The sequence below is a fragment of the Brienomyrus brachyistius genome, chromosome 1, assembly GCF_023856365.1.
Source record: "Brienomyrus brachyistius isolate T26 chromosome 1, BBRACH_0.4, whole genome shotgun sequence".
In the NCBI taxonomy this organism is placed as follows: Eukaryota; Metazoa; Chordata; class Actinopteri; order Osteoglossiformes; family Mormyridae; genus Brienomyrus; species Brienomyrus brachyistius.
In genome coordinates, this window is record NC_064533.1 from 23595724 (window position 1) to 23610224 (window position 14501).

Consider the following 14501-nt stretch of genomic DNA (forward strand, 5'->3'; position numbering starts at 1 on the left):
GGAAAAAATTCATTTTATACAGAAGGAACACCCCTGGACACTAATGTGGACCGCTCCACTGAAAGCTATCTGAAGTGGAATGCCATTGCTTAGATGGCCCAGGACAAACTGAGGGTGCCAGTTGGAGTTTAAGTGAAAAGAAGGTAATGGAAACTCCAAAAGCAGACTCAGAAATGCTGGGAATCTACTGCTACACTTCAGGGAGAAGTGAGTCATAATAAAAGCGAAGCATTCACTATGTGCACCATGTGCAAATTAATTGAAACAAGCTGTCACATCTATATGCGGACAAAGTGGCCAGAGTTAAGATGGACATCATAGTCAGATTAATTCATACTTATTGCCTTGGGTCCAGATTTAGGACCTGGTGGATTGACAAAATTTGTATGGGAATAATCCAGGATGGGGCACCAATCCATCAAAGGGCATATGCACCATTCATGCCTGTGGGGAATCTGGCAGCTCCAAATAAGCTTAGCATGTCTTTTGAATGTGGAGGGAAACCAGAGAACCCAGAGGAAACCCCGGGGAGAAGCCCAGAGCATTCACCTGAAGCATACGGCTGAAGCACAGTCATACCACCCAGCCCTAACCCCACCCGAGCAGGCCTGCCAATTTGTGGGCACAATGCCTCCTCTGTCTGTCCACCCAGCCCTAACCCCACCCGAGCAGGCCTACCAATTTGTGGGCACAATGCCTCCTCTGTCTATCCACCCAGTTGTAACCCCACCCGAGCAGGCCTGCCAATCTGTGGGCACAGTGCCTCCTCTGTCCATCCACCTAGCCCTAACCCCACCCGAGCAGCCCTGCCAATTTGTGGGCACAGTGCCTCCTCTGTCCATCCACCTAGCCCTAACCCCACCCGAGCAGCCCTGCCAATTTGTGGGCACAGTGCCTCCTCTGTCTATCCACCCAGTTGTAACCCTACCCGAGCAGGCCTGCCAATCTGTGGGCACAGTGCCTCCTCTGTCTATCCACCCAGCCCTAACCCCACCCGAACAGGCCTGCCAATTTGTGGGCACAATGCCTCCTCTGTCTATCCACCCAGCCCTAACCCCACCCGAGCAGGCCTGCCAATTTGTGGGCACAATGCCTCCTCTGTCTATCCACCCAGTTGTAACCCCACCTGAGCAGGCCTGCCAATCTGTGGGCACAGTGCCTCCTCTGTCCATCCACCCAGCCCTAACCCCACCCGAGCAGGCCTGCCAATTTGTGGGCACAGTGCCTCCTCTGTCCATCCACCCAGTTGTAACCCCACCCGAGCAGCCCTGCCAATTTGTGGGCACAGTGCCTCCTCTGTCCATCCACCCAGTTGTAACCCCACCCGAGCAGGCCTGCCAGTCTCTGGGCACAGTGCCTCCTCTGTCCATCCACTCGGCATACTCTCTGCCCTGTTGGTTGTGCAAACAAGCAGATCTCAAGCCATTGCATGCATGTCTATGTGACAACTTGTTTCAATTAATTTGCTCAAGGGTGTGTGTTTTTTTCTTAGTCACATAACATGACACTCAGCACACCCATAGAAAATAATACTTGCTGATTTTTTCTTCTGAGCTACAAGCCATACATTTTTAAAGCTTCATCTTGCACTAGGTACAAATCCCTACCATCCGGTGTTACAGAAACCCGAACCCAGCAGGAGTGAGAGTTTGCGTGTTGATATTAGAGGAATCCCCTCCTGTGAGGTTGCCTGCCAGGTTGAAGCATCTACAGTCTTATTTGAAAATTCAGGAGGAAGGAAAATGATGGCACACATTTAAACCAATGAAGTTATGAAGCAGAATTATGACGTACATTTGTAACAATAACAAATTAAGGAAACAGAATGAACACACGGATTTAAACCAATAACGGACAGAGCAATGAGAGTGATCCCACAGATCTAAACCACTAAGAAACATAGGAAGTAAAGTGATGACAGATTTAAACCAATAGCTGTAGAAGATAAGTTCTTGGTACCTGTACTTCATGTTCCTCAGTGATTTCTCCCTTGATACAACACTGAATACGGGATATATGGATAAGAATGGGAGGGGCCAATCCCGTGATATCCTGCAGACCAGAGGACCTAAATGATCTCATAGGGTGTCTGCTTTTAGGGAACATGTCTGAGATTTATGTTCATTCAAAATTAAATGGTCCAGGTGCCCCAGAAAGCTAGATGAAACTGACTTGCTCAAGAGCCAGTAGCCATTCTAATTATATTGTAAGGTGTTGTATAGCCCTTGCTCCAGTGCTACTTATACTTATGACTGGTTAGACACTGGAAGTTCAGCCTAACTGCACTTACGCTTAGTTGACTCCTTGACAGCATGTATGTTTGTCTTGTGATATTGGCCTCACTTGTACGTCACTTTGGACGAAAGCATCTGCTAAACCAGTGTTTTTAATTAACCCAGTCCTCAGGGACCCCCAGATAGTCCACATTTTTGCTCTCTCCCAATTCCCTGGGAGTTGCGAGGGTGAAAATACATAAACCGTCTCAGGGTGCCCGAGGACTGGTTTGAGTAACAATATGCTAAACAAAATAAATGTAAATGAAAAGTTTCGCATTATTTTTAATTCAGCAAATGAAAGTATGAAAAATATGGCATGAATTGTGGTTTGTGCTTTTTTTAAATAACAGTGGCAGAGGAAACAAAACATTTTGAAAATAGAAACTGGGTTTCTCCCTAGTACTGAAGTGACAGCAAATGTTTGTGTTTGCCTGAAGGGTTTCTAAATCACTGCGTTGTACTGGTATCCTGCGCAGGGAATACCCCTACCTCGTACCCTGTGCCGCCATGGGTAGGCTCCAGGCCCCTCCGCTGACCCTGACCACAATGAGCTATTTGAAGATGGATGGATGGATGGATGGATGGATTTAGAAATCAAAAGCACTTTTAGCCTGGCACTAAACTGGCAACTGGGTTAGTTGATTGGTTGTGCCTTCTATATCATGCTTGCTCTTCTATGCATGGGAACCGAAGAACAGCTTCTCTCCAGGAATTGCATGGATGACTGGAAAATGTTGCCACATCTCAGATCACGAGAACATGCACACACACCCAACCAGTGCATTGCCTAGGCGTGGACAGGTAGGCGGTGTCCCAGGAAGACTCCTGCCAGCTTACAGAACGTCCTCCCACGAGTCACAAAATCATTAATATATTTCATGACCAAGCCCATTAGCTGTCCTTTGCATTCAAACACTAATAATATAACCCACTCAAAAACCACTGAAGGCAACAGAGGAAACAAAACAAAGAACTGGAAGACGGGAATTCATGTCGCTGATATGTTCTTACATGACTTGCGTGTTTCGTGCCTTGCCTTTCCCCCTCACATATGTCCAGTGTTCTCTACACTTTTTGACCTTTCACATGCACTGATTGGTTTTTTCATACGGCTCCATCAGGTTTGCTGGGTTTAAGCAAAGACAGAGGTTCCTGGAATAATCACTGGGATGTGTCTGTGATAATCACTGGGATGTGTCTGTGATAATCACTGCGGGAGCTGAGGACACTGTATCTTTGCGGCAGATCACAGATGGGGAGGAGATTCTGAGATGAACTCGTCCACTTCTCACAGATCCAAGCACCCACACCTTCTTGTTCTTTTCTGTTTCATACTTCTACTGTTCTATCTATTAGGCATTAACGTTGATGGCTATGAAACTCCGCCTTCTCGCTGTCAGCAAAATGCAGCAGCAATATTCCAGCGAAGCTAATGTTTATTCAGGTTTTGCCCTCTGAAAATTGACCTCACCCTAGTCACACTTCAGTGATGCAGACACAAGTCCAGCTCAAAATCTCCAAACTCAAAGTACCAGGCAGGAGCGTATGTAGTGAGGGGTGTGTGATCCTCCAGGCTTGAGGGATGTCAGTGAGCCCAAGCCCATGGACTACGACACAAGCCAACACGGTAAGGACACTCGTTCTCCCCACCGTTTCTCCGGGGCGAGGTGGGAGTGGCTAAAAATACAGTCTTATATAATTTCTACCAGTAGTGAAACCAGTCGTCCCTTTTCTGCCCAGCTGGCTCTCTGCTATTTTCCAGCTGCATCGTCACGGGGATTGTGAGCGTCACCCCGTGACGTGATTGAGAGGAGGACGTGTCCTCATATATGAATCACTTCTATTCTTCTGTGTGCCTTATATTTCTAACATTTGTCACCGGCGAGATTTATACGTCCATCCATTATATCAACTTACCTAGTGCAAGGTTAAGGGGGAGGAGGGGGTGACTTGGAGACTGTCTCAGGTAACATAGGGCCAGTAGCAGTGTTTACCGCCACTCTAACCAAGTACTGTAATTGCAGGAGGCCCCCTGTGGGCCACATACAATCACTACGCTAAGGGAGCAGTGTCAACAACAAAGCCGCCCCTGTGTAGGGCACAAGGTTGGGGCACAGTCTAGATGGGATGTCAGTCCATTGTATGGCAACACACCTATGCACATCATGGGTGATTTAAACACGGCAGTTAACCCAAATGAAAGTCTTTGTATAAAATTAATTCACGTTCGTTGAGTTTCCTGAAGCATTTTTAATGCTACGTCGTTCGTAAGTTCTATGTTAAAAGATACTGCAACTGACTAGAAATGCCAAATTGCCTAAATGCATGTGTTTGGACCACAGAAGGAAAGCAGAGAGGAAGTCCACAGGGAGAACATGTAAATTACGCACACACATTGGGCCAGGCCCAACACTGTGGTGATACTTACGAGGTTGCCGACGCTGAGCATGTTGTTGAACTCATCCGTCATCGGGTAATGCTCCAGGGCCATAAAGAGGGTGTTGAGGACGATGCATACCGTGATGAACAGGTCCAGGAAAGGGTCCATCACCAGGATTTTAAAGAACGCTTTCACCTTCAACCACATGGGGCTGCGATCCCAAATTAGGTACTTCTTGGCAAATTTGGTCCAGCAGGGGTGGCACTTTCGATGCGGCTCCTCCAGTTCTGTAAGCGAATCGGAGATCAGACACAGTCAGGTCCCTGAACGCTCAATTATCACTTAAGAAACCTGAGCCCCAGTGCTGAGGTTAAGTTTCCTTGAGTTCTTGTATAGCTGAAATGTGATTTATTCACCATGTTACCTACCTACTGTACATTGGCTGCTCCCATTCCAACAAATGCATATAACTTATAGACTTAACAACACAATTAGCAGGCCCATTTGAAACCAGCTGAAAAATTCACAAAAAATCACCCATAATTCAGAGGGTTACATCTGTATCTCCAAAGTAATGGGGGCGGGGCCATTCCCACTGTACAGAAGCAATATCCAGACAACTCAACAGCAAAGACTAACTGTTTACTCAGCAGACACCTCGGACTGGTCAATGTTGCACATCTTTCACCACGTAGATACAGTCTGAAGATGAAGAGCTAGATAATATTTGAACAATTTGAAGCTATTAGTTGAATTCTCCCCAAACGAGATTGATGGACTGAATGGCCTCCTCTCATTTGTAAATTTCTTATGTTATGTCTTTACTGCTTATTTTTTGCAAGGATAGAAGTAGAAGAGAATAGCTCTCTTCTACATATCAGAGGTAAGGTACAGTATACGGGTCCATCCATCCATTCCAGGAACTTATTCACGGTCACATGATGCATATCCCAGAATGCATGATGCACATGGCAGGGGAACACCCTGAACGGGGTGCCAGTCTATTGCAAGCCATACGCAGTCATACACTATAGATAATTTAGAGATACCACCTTATCTAACAGCATACCTTTGGGCTCTGGGAGGAAACCTGAGTAAAAACCCAGTAAAAGCCTGTGCAACACGGAGCGAATAAACATGAACCACATACACACAGCGGAGGGCAGGAATCAAATCCACAACCTAGAGGCCATGGTGCTACCCACTGTGTCACCATGTCGCCTATAATTACTGCAAATTTGTGAAATTATAGCTTTAAAGTTAAAGTGAGAACAGCAATCGCTGCACAATAAGAAAGAATCACTCACATTTTTCATTTCTTTTCAGGAGATGTTTGCCTAAAGGGCAGTTAATATTTCAGCGAAATGGACAAACGGCACCGTGGGTTTTCCGAGCAGCTGGACGCTGACACAAAATACAGGCCAGCCAGCACCTCGTGTCAGCGCTCCCGCCCCCCAGCCGTAATCCAGGGCACCGTTTATTGTGACGGCTGTAATCTCGTCAACCTGTTTTTTATTCCCCCTGCTCTGAATTCACTTGTTGTTGGAGCTCCTTGATAAGACTGATTTTTTGGCCCTCAGTGGTTAGGCCTCTGTTTGTGTGATCAGACAGTTAGTGGTTCAAATCCCATCCTCAACAAAATAGTCACATATCTGTAAGGCCCTTGAGAAAGACCCTAACCCTCCCAAAATGCCCCCTAGGTGCCAGATAAGTGACTAACCCTCTGCTCAAACCCCCCCCCCCTTCACTCTCAGCTGTGTGTGTTTCAGTAGATTGCATGATTGGACATGTACAAGGAACCATTACAATGTACCTACAAAAAAAGCTCATCTTTTCATTTTACAAATAGTTTTCATTAACTAAACAACACAAATCACTTTCTGAATGTTTGCTTCAACATTTTTAACACTTTTGAGTGATTTTTTTTTAACATTGTAAACATATAAAGATTTCTCCTTTGGGAATTTTTTTGGTTAATGTTTTCTTAGATTTTAATTTTGAGTAATTTCAGCGTGCAGCAGTAAGCAATGCAATTTGGTCAAAATACACTAAACGACAAAAAAAGAAAAAAAACATATGCGGTAATGATTTTTGAATGGGTAGAGGATGTTATGAAGATGTGCTTCGGTGCAAATTACAGTGCATGGGTGAGTAGATAAAGCATTATCAGCAGTTATGTTAAATTAGGCGTAGCTAAGGTAGCATGACATTCTGTCGAAACAACAGAAAACCAGGAGCCCAGGGGAGTGTCATCTATGGAACTGAAGCAGTCCCAGGCATTTCTGGGACAGATACCTAGGGAATAGAGGACGCCTGCTGGACCCAGGTTGGTCATGTGACTGGGGTGCGTGGACCATACATGGTTACATAAGCCGAAAGATCCAAGGTTGTGATGTAATGGTGGCTGACATGGAGCTTCAGTTTAGTTTGTGGCATTGAAATGGAGCTAATGTCCTTGGAGGCCCAAAGCGGGGGCACGATGCAATCGTCATGGCGATTTCATCACAGTCTATGCAAGCTTTGTGTAACATCAGCCATGACTTCAAGGTAAGTGGTGCTGAACAAGCAGTGTTGGGCAATACAGGTCCCGAGATTACAAATCCAGACCAAGATTTTGTTTCTACCAACCAGCTGAGCATAAACAGTCACAGTCGTAGAGTACTCAACTGGTTGGTGGAAACAAAGGTCTGGATCTGTAGCTCCTGGGTCTGAAATGCCCAACACTGTGAACAAGAGATAGGAACCATAGGAGAGGTGATACTGGGTGGGATCACCACACCCTACCAGTCACTGACTGGTTTAATCTGCTTTCTGTTGGGTACCGCATTGATTCAAGTTAAAACAAAAAACGCCTACGGCCCTGTCCTGTGATGGCCTCTACCTCGAGCCCTGTGCTTTCTGGGATATGCTTTAGGGACAGCGCAACTCAGGGACGTATACAAGGATGGGGCTACAAGGGCACTGGCCCTGGCTTAAAGCTGATTGGCCCCTGTGGACCCCCCTCCCCTGTCACTCACCAAGTCAAAACATTTCATTGGCTAATGATAAGGTTAGCCCCTCTGTAGGAATTATGTCCCCTCTTATGCCCCCTACCATAAAGAATCCAAAAATCGCCCCTCCGTCAACCCTGTACTGGATAAACATGGAAGAGGAATGGATTGATAGGATGAAAATGAACGTAATCCTATCCACCTTGAATTTCAAAGCCTCACTTATTGCATCACAATGTATTACTCTGTGCAAGACAGGACATTACTCTATACTTCACAGAATCACTGTTTGGAGCACTTAGCAACGGAAAGGTACAGTGGCTATTCAGATACTGAGTACATCGCAGGAGGAGACAGGAAACAAACTGGGGGAGGGGGACAGCAGCCTCAGTACCTTCCACGTTGTCGCTGAGGTAGCTGGAAGCACTCAGCGCTCTCTCCCTCTTGGAGGTCTCCTCGAGGACGGCGTTCATGTCGTTAGCTCTGCTGTGCACCTGCCAAAGTCAGAAAGCAAGCTACCGTCACACGCCGAACCACTGCTAGCTCACCGCTAACGGCTAAGGTGCCGTCTCCGGTCCTTTAGCTACCATTTGACAATGGTCAATGGCTGACTGCGCATTCTTGGTCTACTGGCCAGCACCAAGTCCGTGTGGCTCCCAAGGCATCATCGTCCGTGCCCCCCCATTCAAAATAAAGTGAAATCGCCTTGCTAAGTTGGCACCCTCTTCCAAAAGATGGCATCCCAGCAGCCGCCTATGTCCCCTAATGAACTGCCCGGCCCTACTTCTACCCTTGTGGCTTATCTGAGTGTCTATTATTAAGAACTAGACAGGGAATTGGAACAGCACGAATTCTCAGTATAATAACACCCTTCTCTACTGGAAGGGGAAAAAACACGAAAATAAAATTTTGTTTTTGCATTTATATTTAATCACTTTGTCCAGAAAGGCCACTAAGTCACACCCACATAGACTCTTCAGTCGTTGGGAGATACCAGTCCATTTACATGGGCACAATGTGACCTGTCACTGTGGTAATATAGCTGTGTTTCCAAGAAAGAGGAGACCAAACCCTTCAGGGTCCAGTCAGCAGAGGAGGGTAAAACCAAGCATCCATCTTCTAACTGCTTATCCTGTAGAGGGTCATGGGGGGTCTGGAGCCTATCCCGGCAGCATGGAGGTAAAAACCATTACACAAAATATTTTTTGCCGGAGTTGGCAAATATAATGAGATGTAACTTCACCCAATGCCCTCTGCTAGACAGATACAATATTTATATTTGGGGTTTTGTTTTTAGGATTATTTTCAGTAGCTGGGAACATCCATTAAAATCAGGCTCGCTCCCTGGCAGAGTATTTCACTGGTACATTAATAGTGTTCTAAACAAGGGGTTTTCAACTAGGGGTCTGCAGAAAGTTTTTTGTAAAACAAATGCGCTACTCCCATCATTGGGTACTCTATGTAATGTGTTTCATTGGCCACTTGTACTATCCCCAGAAGCAGGGCTGTAGCCCAGCCTTGTGCCCTGTGCTACCTGGGAAGGAATCCAGGTGACCTTTATGATCCAGATTAGTATAAATAGCTAGAAGATGGATGGATATATTATATACGATGAGTTTTTGTGGATATGTCATTTCTTAATTAAGGACCGAACCAGATAACTATAGGTGACAAAAACAAGCTTTTTAAATCTATAAACAAACAATGACATTTTGCTTACTTAGCACATACCTTTATCCAAAGTGATGTACATGTTATTTTTTGAGAAAGCAGGGTAAGACAGCCCCTGGAGCAATTTGGGATTAAGGGCCTCGCTCAAGGGCCCAACAGTGACATCACTCTGTCTACCCTGGGATTTGAACCAGAGACCTTCTGCTCACAGGCACAGTGTCCTGAGCTGGAGTGCAACACACTCCCCCCTGAACAATTTGTCATTTGTTTTAAAAATTTGTAGTTTGCAGTATGTTTTTACATGATATAAATTATTCATATCCATTTCTTTAGTGCCAGGTCATGACGAGCTTTGAGCCAGTCCCAGAGCGAGCTACACCCTGATCATCACTCGGCACCCTCACCAAGGGCAACCTACAGACACCAACACGCTTAAGTGCATTTTTCTGGCCTGTGGGAGCAAAACCCACGCAGCCTCCACACGCCGGCACCCAGAGCCGGTGCAGGGAACCAGTCCCGGAGGCGTGAGGCCGCAGTGTTACCCACTGAGCTGTTACGCACCTCCCAGGGAACACACTAGCTTGTCATTTCAGCTAAAAATACAGGAAAAGTGAAAAGTCATTCCTAGGCCTGTCTCATTGTAATGAGAGCAATTCAGGACCAGCAAACGGACAGGTTTCGCTGTAAGTGCGGTCTCCACTCTACAAATATAAACCAGACAAATACACCCTGAATTACTGGAACAGGTAAAGAAGCAGGATAACCATATATCTGTGAGGCCCTGTTTATAAATACTAACCAGCTGCACTTGTCACATTTCTAATTATTTTTTTCCATGTGTCATTTTTCATAAATCCTGGTTGCCGGCTCTATTTTTAATTTCTTACATTTAAGTTGTTCAGAAACAAATTCTCTTTATCCTTCTCAGTCTGTTGTTGATCGTTGCAGAGATGCAAGTGTGATTGCATCAGTATCCATTGGATTGGGATTTTAATGCTTGACTGTAGAGCATATGATGGCACACGTTACTTTTTTTGGATGGTGGGAGGAAACGGGAACACCTTGCCGCGAGGACCCAGAACATGAGGAGAACATGCAAGGACCACATGCACCGTGAGTGTAGACACAGTACTGCCCAAATCTACCAGAATAAAACTACCATAATTGACATGAGTTACACTAGCTAATAAAATATTAAAGCTAAGATAATGTACACTAGCTATTGTGGTAACATTTGTTTGACTAAAACCTTGAAAAACACAGATACTCTGGCAACGGACACCATTGTTAATTAGTTCTCAAACATTTACGTTAATGGACTTTGGTACTGTTAACATCCAATGAAAACAGTGAGCGTATGCAGTGTCACAGTACCTCTGCGACATCAAAAGTAAACAGACACGTCTTATCTACACCTCCCCAAAGGAGAGGACCGCACTGAAAGCATGTTTTCCGCTATCAGTACAGTGCCGAGTGACTGGGAGCTACCAGGACTGATCAAAGCATCCCCCTCTCTCGGCTTAACGGCACGGCTAGCACTTAATAAACAGCGGTGGCACTGCTGCGTGGAAATATTGTCATAAATCGGGCATTACTGCTTTGCTAGCTCAATTTGCAGTTAGGGGCACTTAGGCTATATGGCGCCGGCGTGTCCAGGTTATGTCAAATCTCATGACAATTACCTTATTAGTCTCAAACCGGTGTAAATGTAACAAACCCCCCCCCCCCCAGGATGCTGGCTGAACGCAAGAACAGAATAGATCATTCAGATTCCGAAGCTAAAATGAACTTAACAGTGTGACTAAAACATAGAGCTTATTTTAAGGAAGTGATGTCATAATGCAAGTTAAGACAAGAACAACAGCACATGCCGCTGCCTTAGCCCCCTCTCATGAGACACTTGTGTCACATTCTGTGCATAGTGGACGCATTTCTCAGTTCAGTCTCTCAAGATTCCACATGCCGCTGATTTAAAGCACCCCTCATGTGCAAGGGCCAGATTATTTATTAGTCACCTTTGACATTTTTACAGAAATGCTTTATCTATTATCAATTAGCGTGTGAAGTTGTGGGCGTGGAGGTTACGTAAGACGACTCTCTGGGAGAGAATCCGACAGCCGCTAGGGTCAGGTCTACTCACATTATCCTCATCGAGGGTCTCCATGGCACAGGCAGGCAGCGGCAGACAAGCCCGAGGCCCCAGGTTGGAGATCCCGTTCTGATCGACGATGACGACGAGCCTGCCGTTGACGTTGAGCACCTGGGAGCAGCGGCTGTCCACACTCTGGCAGCTTGGCCTCCTCTTCCGCCAGGGCAGGTTGTCGTTGTTGCCGGGAGAGTTGGAATCATAGTCGGGGAAGTCGGTCTCTGAATCCTTGCCGCGAGGACGGAAGGTGAAGATGCTGGCCTGGCTTCCTCTTTTGGTTGGAGGCGAGAGGGTGGGGGCCAGGACATGCTGGCATGAAGGAGAACACAGCACAGGTGAAACGTCCCAAATTAAATCATATTTAAAGAATTACATAACAATTTTAAGAATAAGAATTTAAGAAGAAGTTGTATGTAATCCTAACAGTGCTTGATGGTAATTTGATGCAAGGGGGCTATCATTCATAAAGCAAATATAAGTGGATAAGAACAGTATGACTCAACAATCCACTTAGTGTACTGAAGAGAAAATTTTCATTTTTTGTTATTTTTGTGATGAGAACTCCAATGACCTTCCTGATTTACAGTATATGTTACAGTTTGTGATCCAAAGCTTACTTAGTCCTCATCCAACAAAGAACTTTTTGTTAAATTTCCAAACCTCACCAAGTTCGCAGAAATTTACTCGAAAATGTATCCTGTGGACACATTGTGAGTGCTGGAAAATTTGCTCTTCATAAGAAAAAAACAAAAAACATAAATAATTCGAGTTCAGATCTTGGAGATTGGAGCCGACCCCCGGAAGCACAGGGCACAGCATGGTCAGGATGCCAGTCCATCACGGGGCACACTCAGACTACTGCGTTTTAATTTCCCAGAATCCGGACTGTGCCTACATCCGGCCGTGTAACTTGCAGAAAGAAAGCCTGAAATCCCAGTGTTGTCCTCCCTGGTATCATGTTCTACCAGGATGGCCAAGACCACCGCAGCTGGAACATGCAGCTGTCAGGTGGCTGGTAATTGGGGTTCTGAAGGTTCTCTGCAGGCATAACTTTTTCAAAGGGCCTCGATACCTTTTCTAAACATGAAATAAGGAGCTTCTGACCTGGGTGGCTACAGAGAGCCATGATCCATGTGACACCCTTTATACTGCTGTGCTTTTGAAGTGCATCTGCACAATCACCTCTTTTTTGTTGGGATCACGGGAGAATATCGACGGAAGTATACAAAGGACATCTAAGGGGGTTATCCCAGTGTTGTGGAAACTCTTGGTAGCAGAGGAGCCCTTTAAATAAGATTGTCTACATACTGAGATGTCATTTCAGCCAGGAATGGACTGGTGTGAAACATCAAATTAAACTTAACTTACATTACAGCAGGATGTAAGATAGGATAAGATGAACTTTATTGATCTCAGGGGAAATACTGTGATCTACTGAGTTTTTTTTCTTAATTCTATAACACTTGCTGTCGGATTTACTCTTCGTTTCCAATTGCATCTCCATGTATTACACATAGACATTATTTCCACACAATTTGTCATTTGACCTCATTTTACCTTAGATCCCTCATAGCAGTCAGGCTTTTGTGTCTTCTCGTCTAGATTGCCGTCTGCTTCCTCAGATGAGGTCATCTGGGGCTTTTTCCACTTTTTCCGCTCCTTGACGTCCAGGGTCAAAGAGGGCTCCTCGGGTGAAGCGGCAGGGTCCCGATCCGGAGAGTTCTGTGACATTCCCTGCAAGTTGGAGGTACCTTACAGGAAACCCAAGAGGCATCCAGCCTACCAGAACGTTGCTACTGCCTACGAAGGCTGTGTTTCTGTAGAAGATGCCAAATATGTATTTTTACCCTGAGTCAAAGGTTCTTCCACAGCACTCATTACATTTTATTTGCCTCTATATTGTTGGCATTAAAGTGGATTTTGCCCTAATAACAAATGGCATTTTGAAATACCCAATGGCTACAAAAGATAAAGGACTGTTTTATACAGGACTGTGCAAATGTCTTTGGTTGTCATATAAAATTATGTTTAAATTATATTTATGTTGGTGTAAAATTAGATTTTATGTCTGTCGGAATGTGTCAGCTTAGCTATTGCAAAATCTCTCCTAAACTCACTACCTCAGTATTTGAAGTAGCTATCCGGTGTACCCGTGTATTTGTTGACTCATCCACTAGCACGCCATGTTTGGCTAGCTAATATCCACCAAAATCTGCGATAAATGTTGATTTACATTTGGTGTATTTGTATTTAACAAATTAATTAATTACGTGAGCTAACAGCTAAGATGCCATCTCCGGTTGTTTAGTCATCATCGTCCATGGAGTCTTTTTGTGCCTTTCTGATCTACGGGTCAGCATCAATTATCAAAGTTCTCTTTCCAATCATTCCTACTTGGGATCTGAAGGTATTTTAACAATGGCCAAGTTGCGTCAGGGGTGGTGAGTATTTAATGTAAACGTACATTAAATACATGTAATGGCTGGGGTAGGCCACGACCCCGTGTGACCCTGAATAGGACGAGCGGTTGCAGAAAACGGAGGAAAGGCAGAGATGGCTGGCGTGCCATTGAGGAGAGAATCTGGAACCATAATTACGCATTTTTGTATATTTGTATATAGTCGAATATTATAGCGTTTTCATGAACTAACGTACACTTACTGGCCAGACAAACAGCTTTTAAAATAGTTTTCTTTTGTACAATCCTGAAGTATGAATCTATAGGTAAGTGACTCCTTGTCGTGACCATCACTGTCACTGTCACTGTCACGGAAGGGCCCCAGTGAAACCCGGCCCCACACAGGATGCGGGCTCCCTGGCCTCCGCCAACGTTACCGTACCTGTTGCGCCTTCCTGATGCGCTCCAGCTCGAGCTGATACTGCTCCTCCTTCTGGGCGGCCTCCGCCATGGTCGCCTGGTTCTGCTCCTCGTAGGCCATGGCCACCACGGCCAGGATCAGGTTCACCAGGTAGAAGGAACCAAGGAAGATCACCACCACGAAGAAGATCATGTATGTCTTCCCCGCTGCCCGCAGCGT

At 45.4% G+C, this 14501-nt stretch overlaps 1 protein-coding gene across 1 annotated transcript in view; it reads right to left on the minus strand.

Moving 5' to 3' along the window:
* The window catches only part of LOC125744379 (sodium channel protein type 4 subunit alpha-like), a 117142-nt gene that overhangs the window by 46117 nt on the left and 56524 nt on the right, over positions 1–14501 (minus strand). The window contains exons 10-14 of the mRNA XM_049016125.1: positions 14304–14501; positions 13021–13197; positions 11458–11772; positions 8041–8140; positions 4705–4943 (exon numbers count right to left, since the gene is read on the minus strand). Of these exons, the coding sequence (XP_048872082.1) occupies positions 4705–4943; positions 8041–8140; positions 11458–11772; positions 13021–13197; positions 14304–14501 (1029 nt within the window). The remainder of the gene's footprint in view (positions 1–4704; positions 4944–8040; positions 8141–11457; positions 11773–13020; positions 13198–14303) is intronic.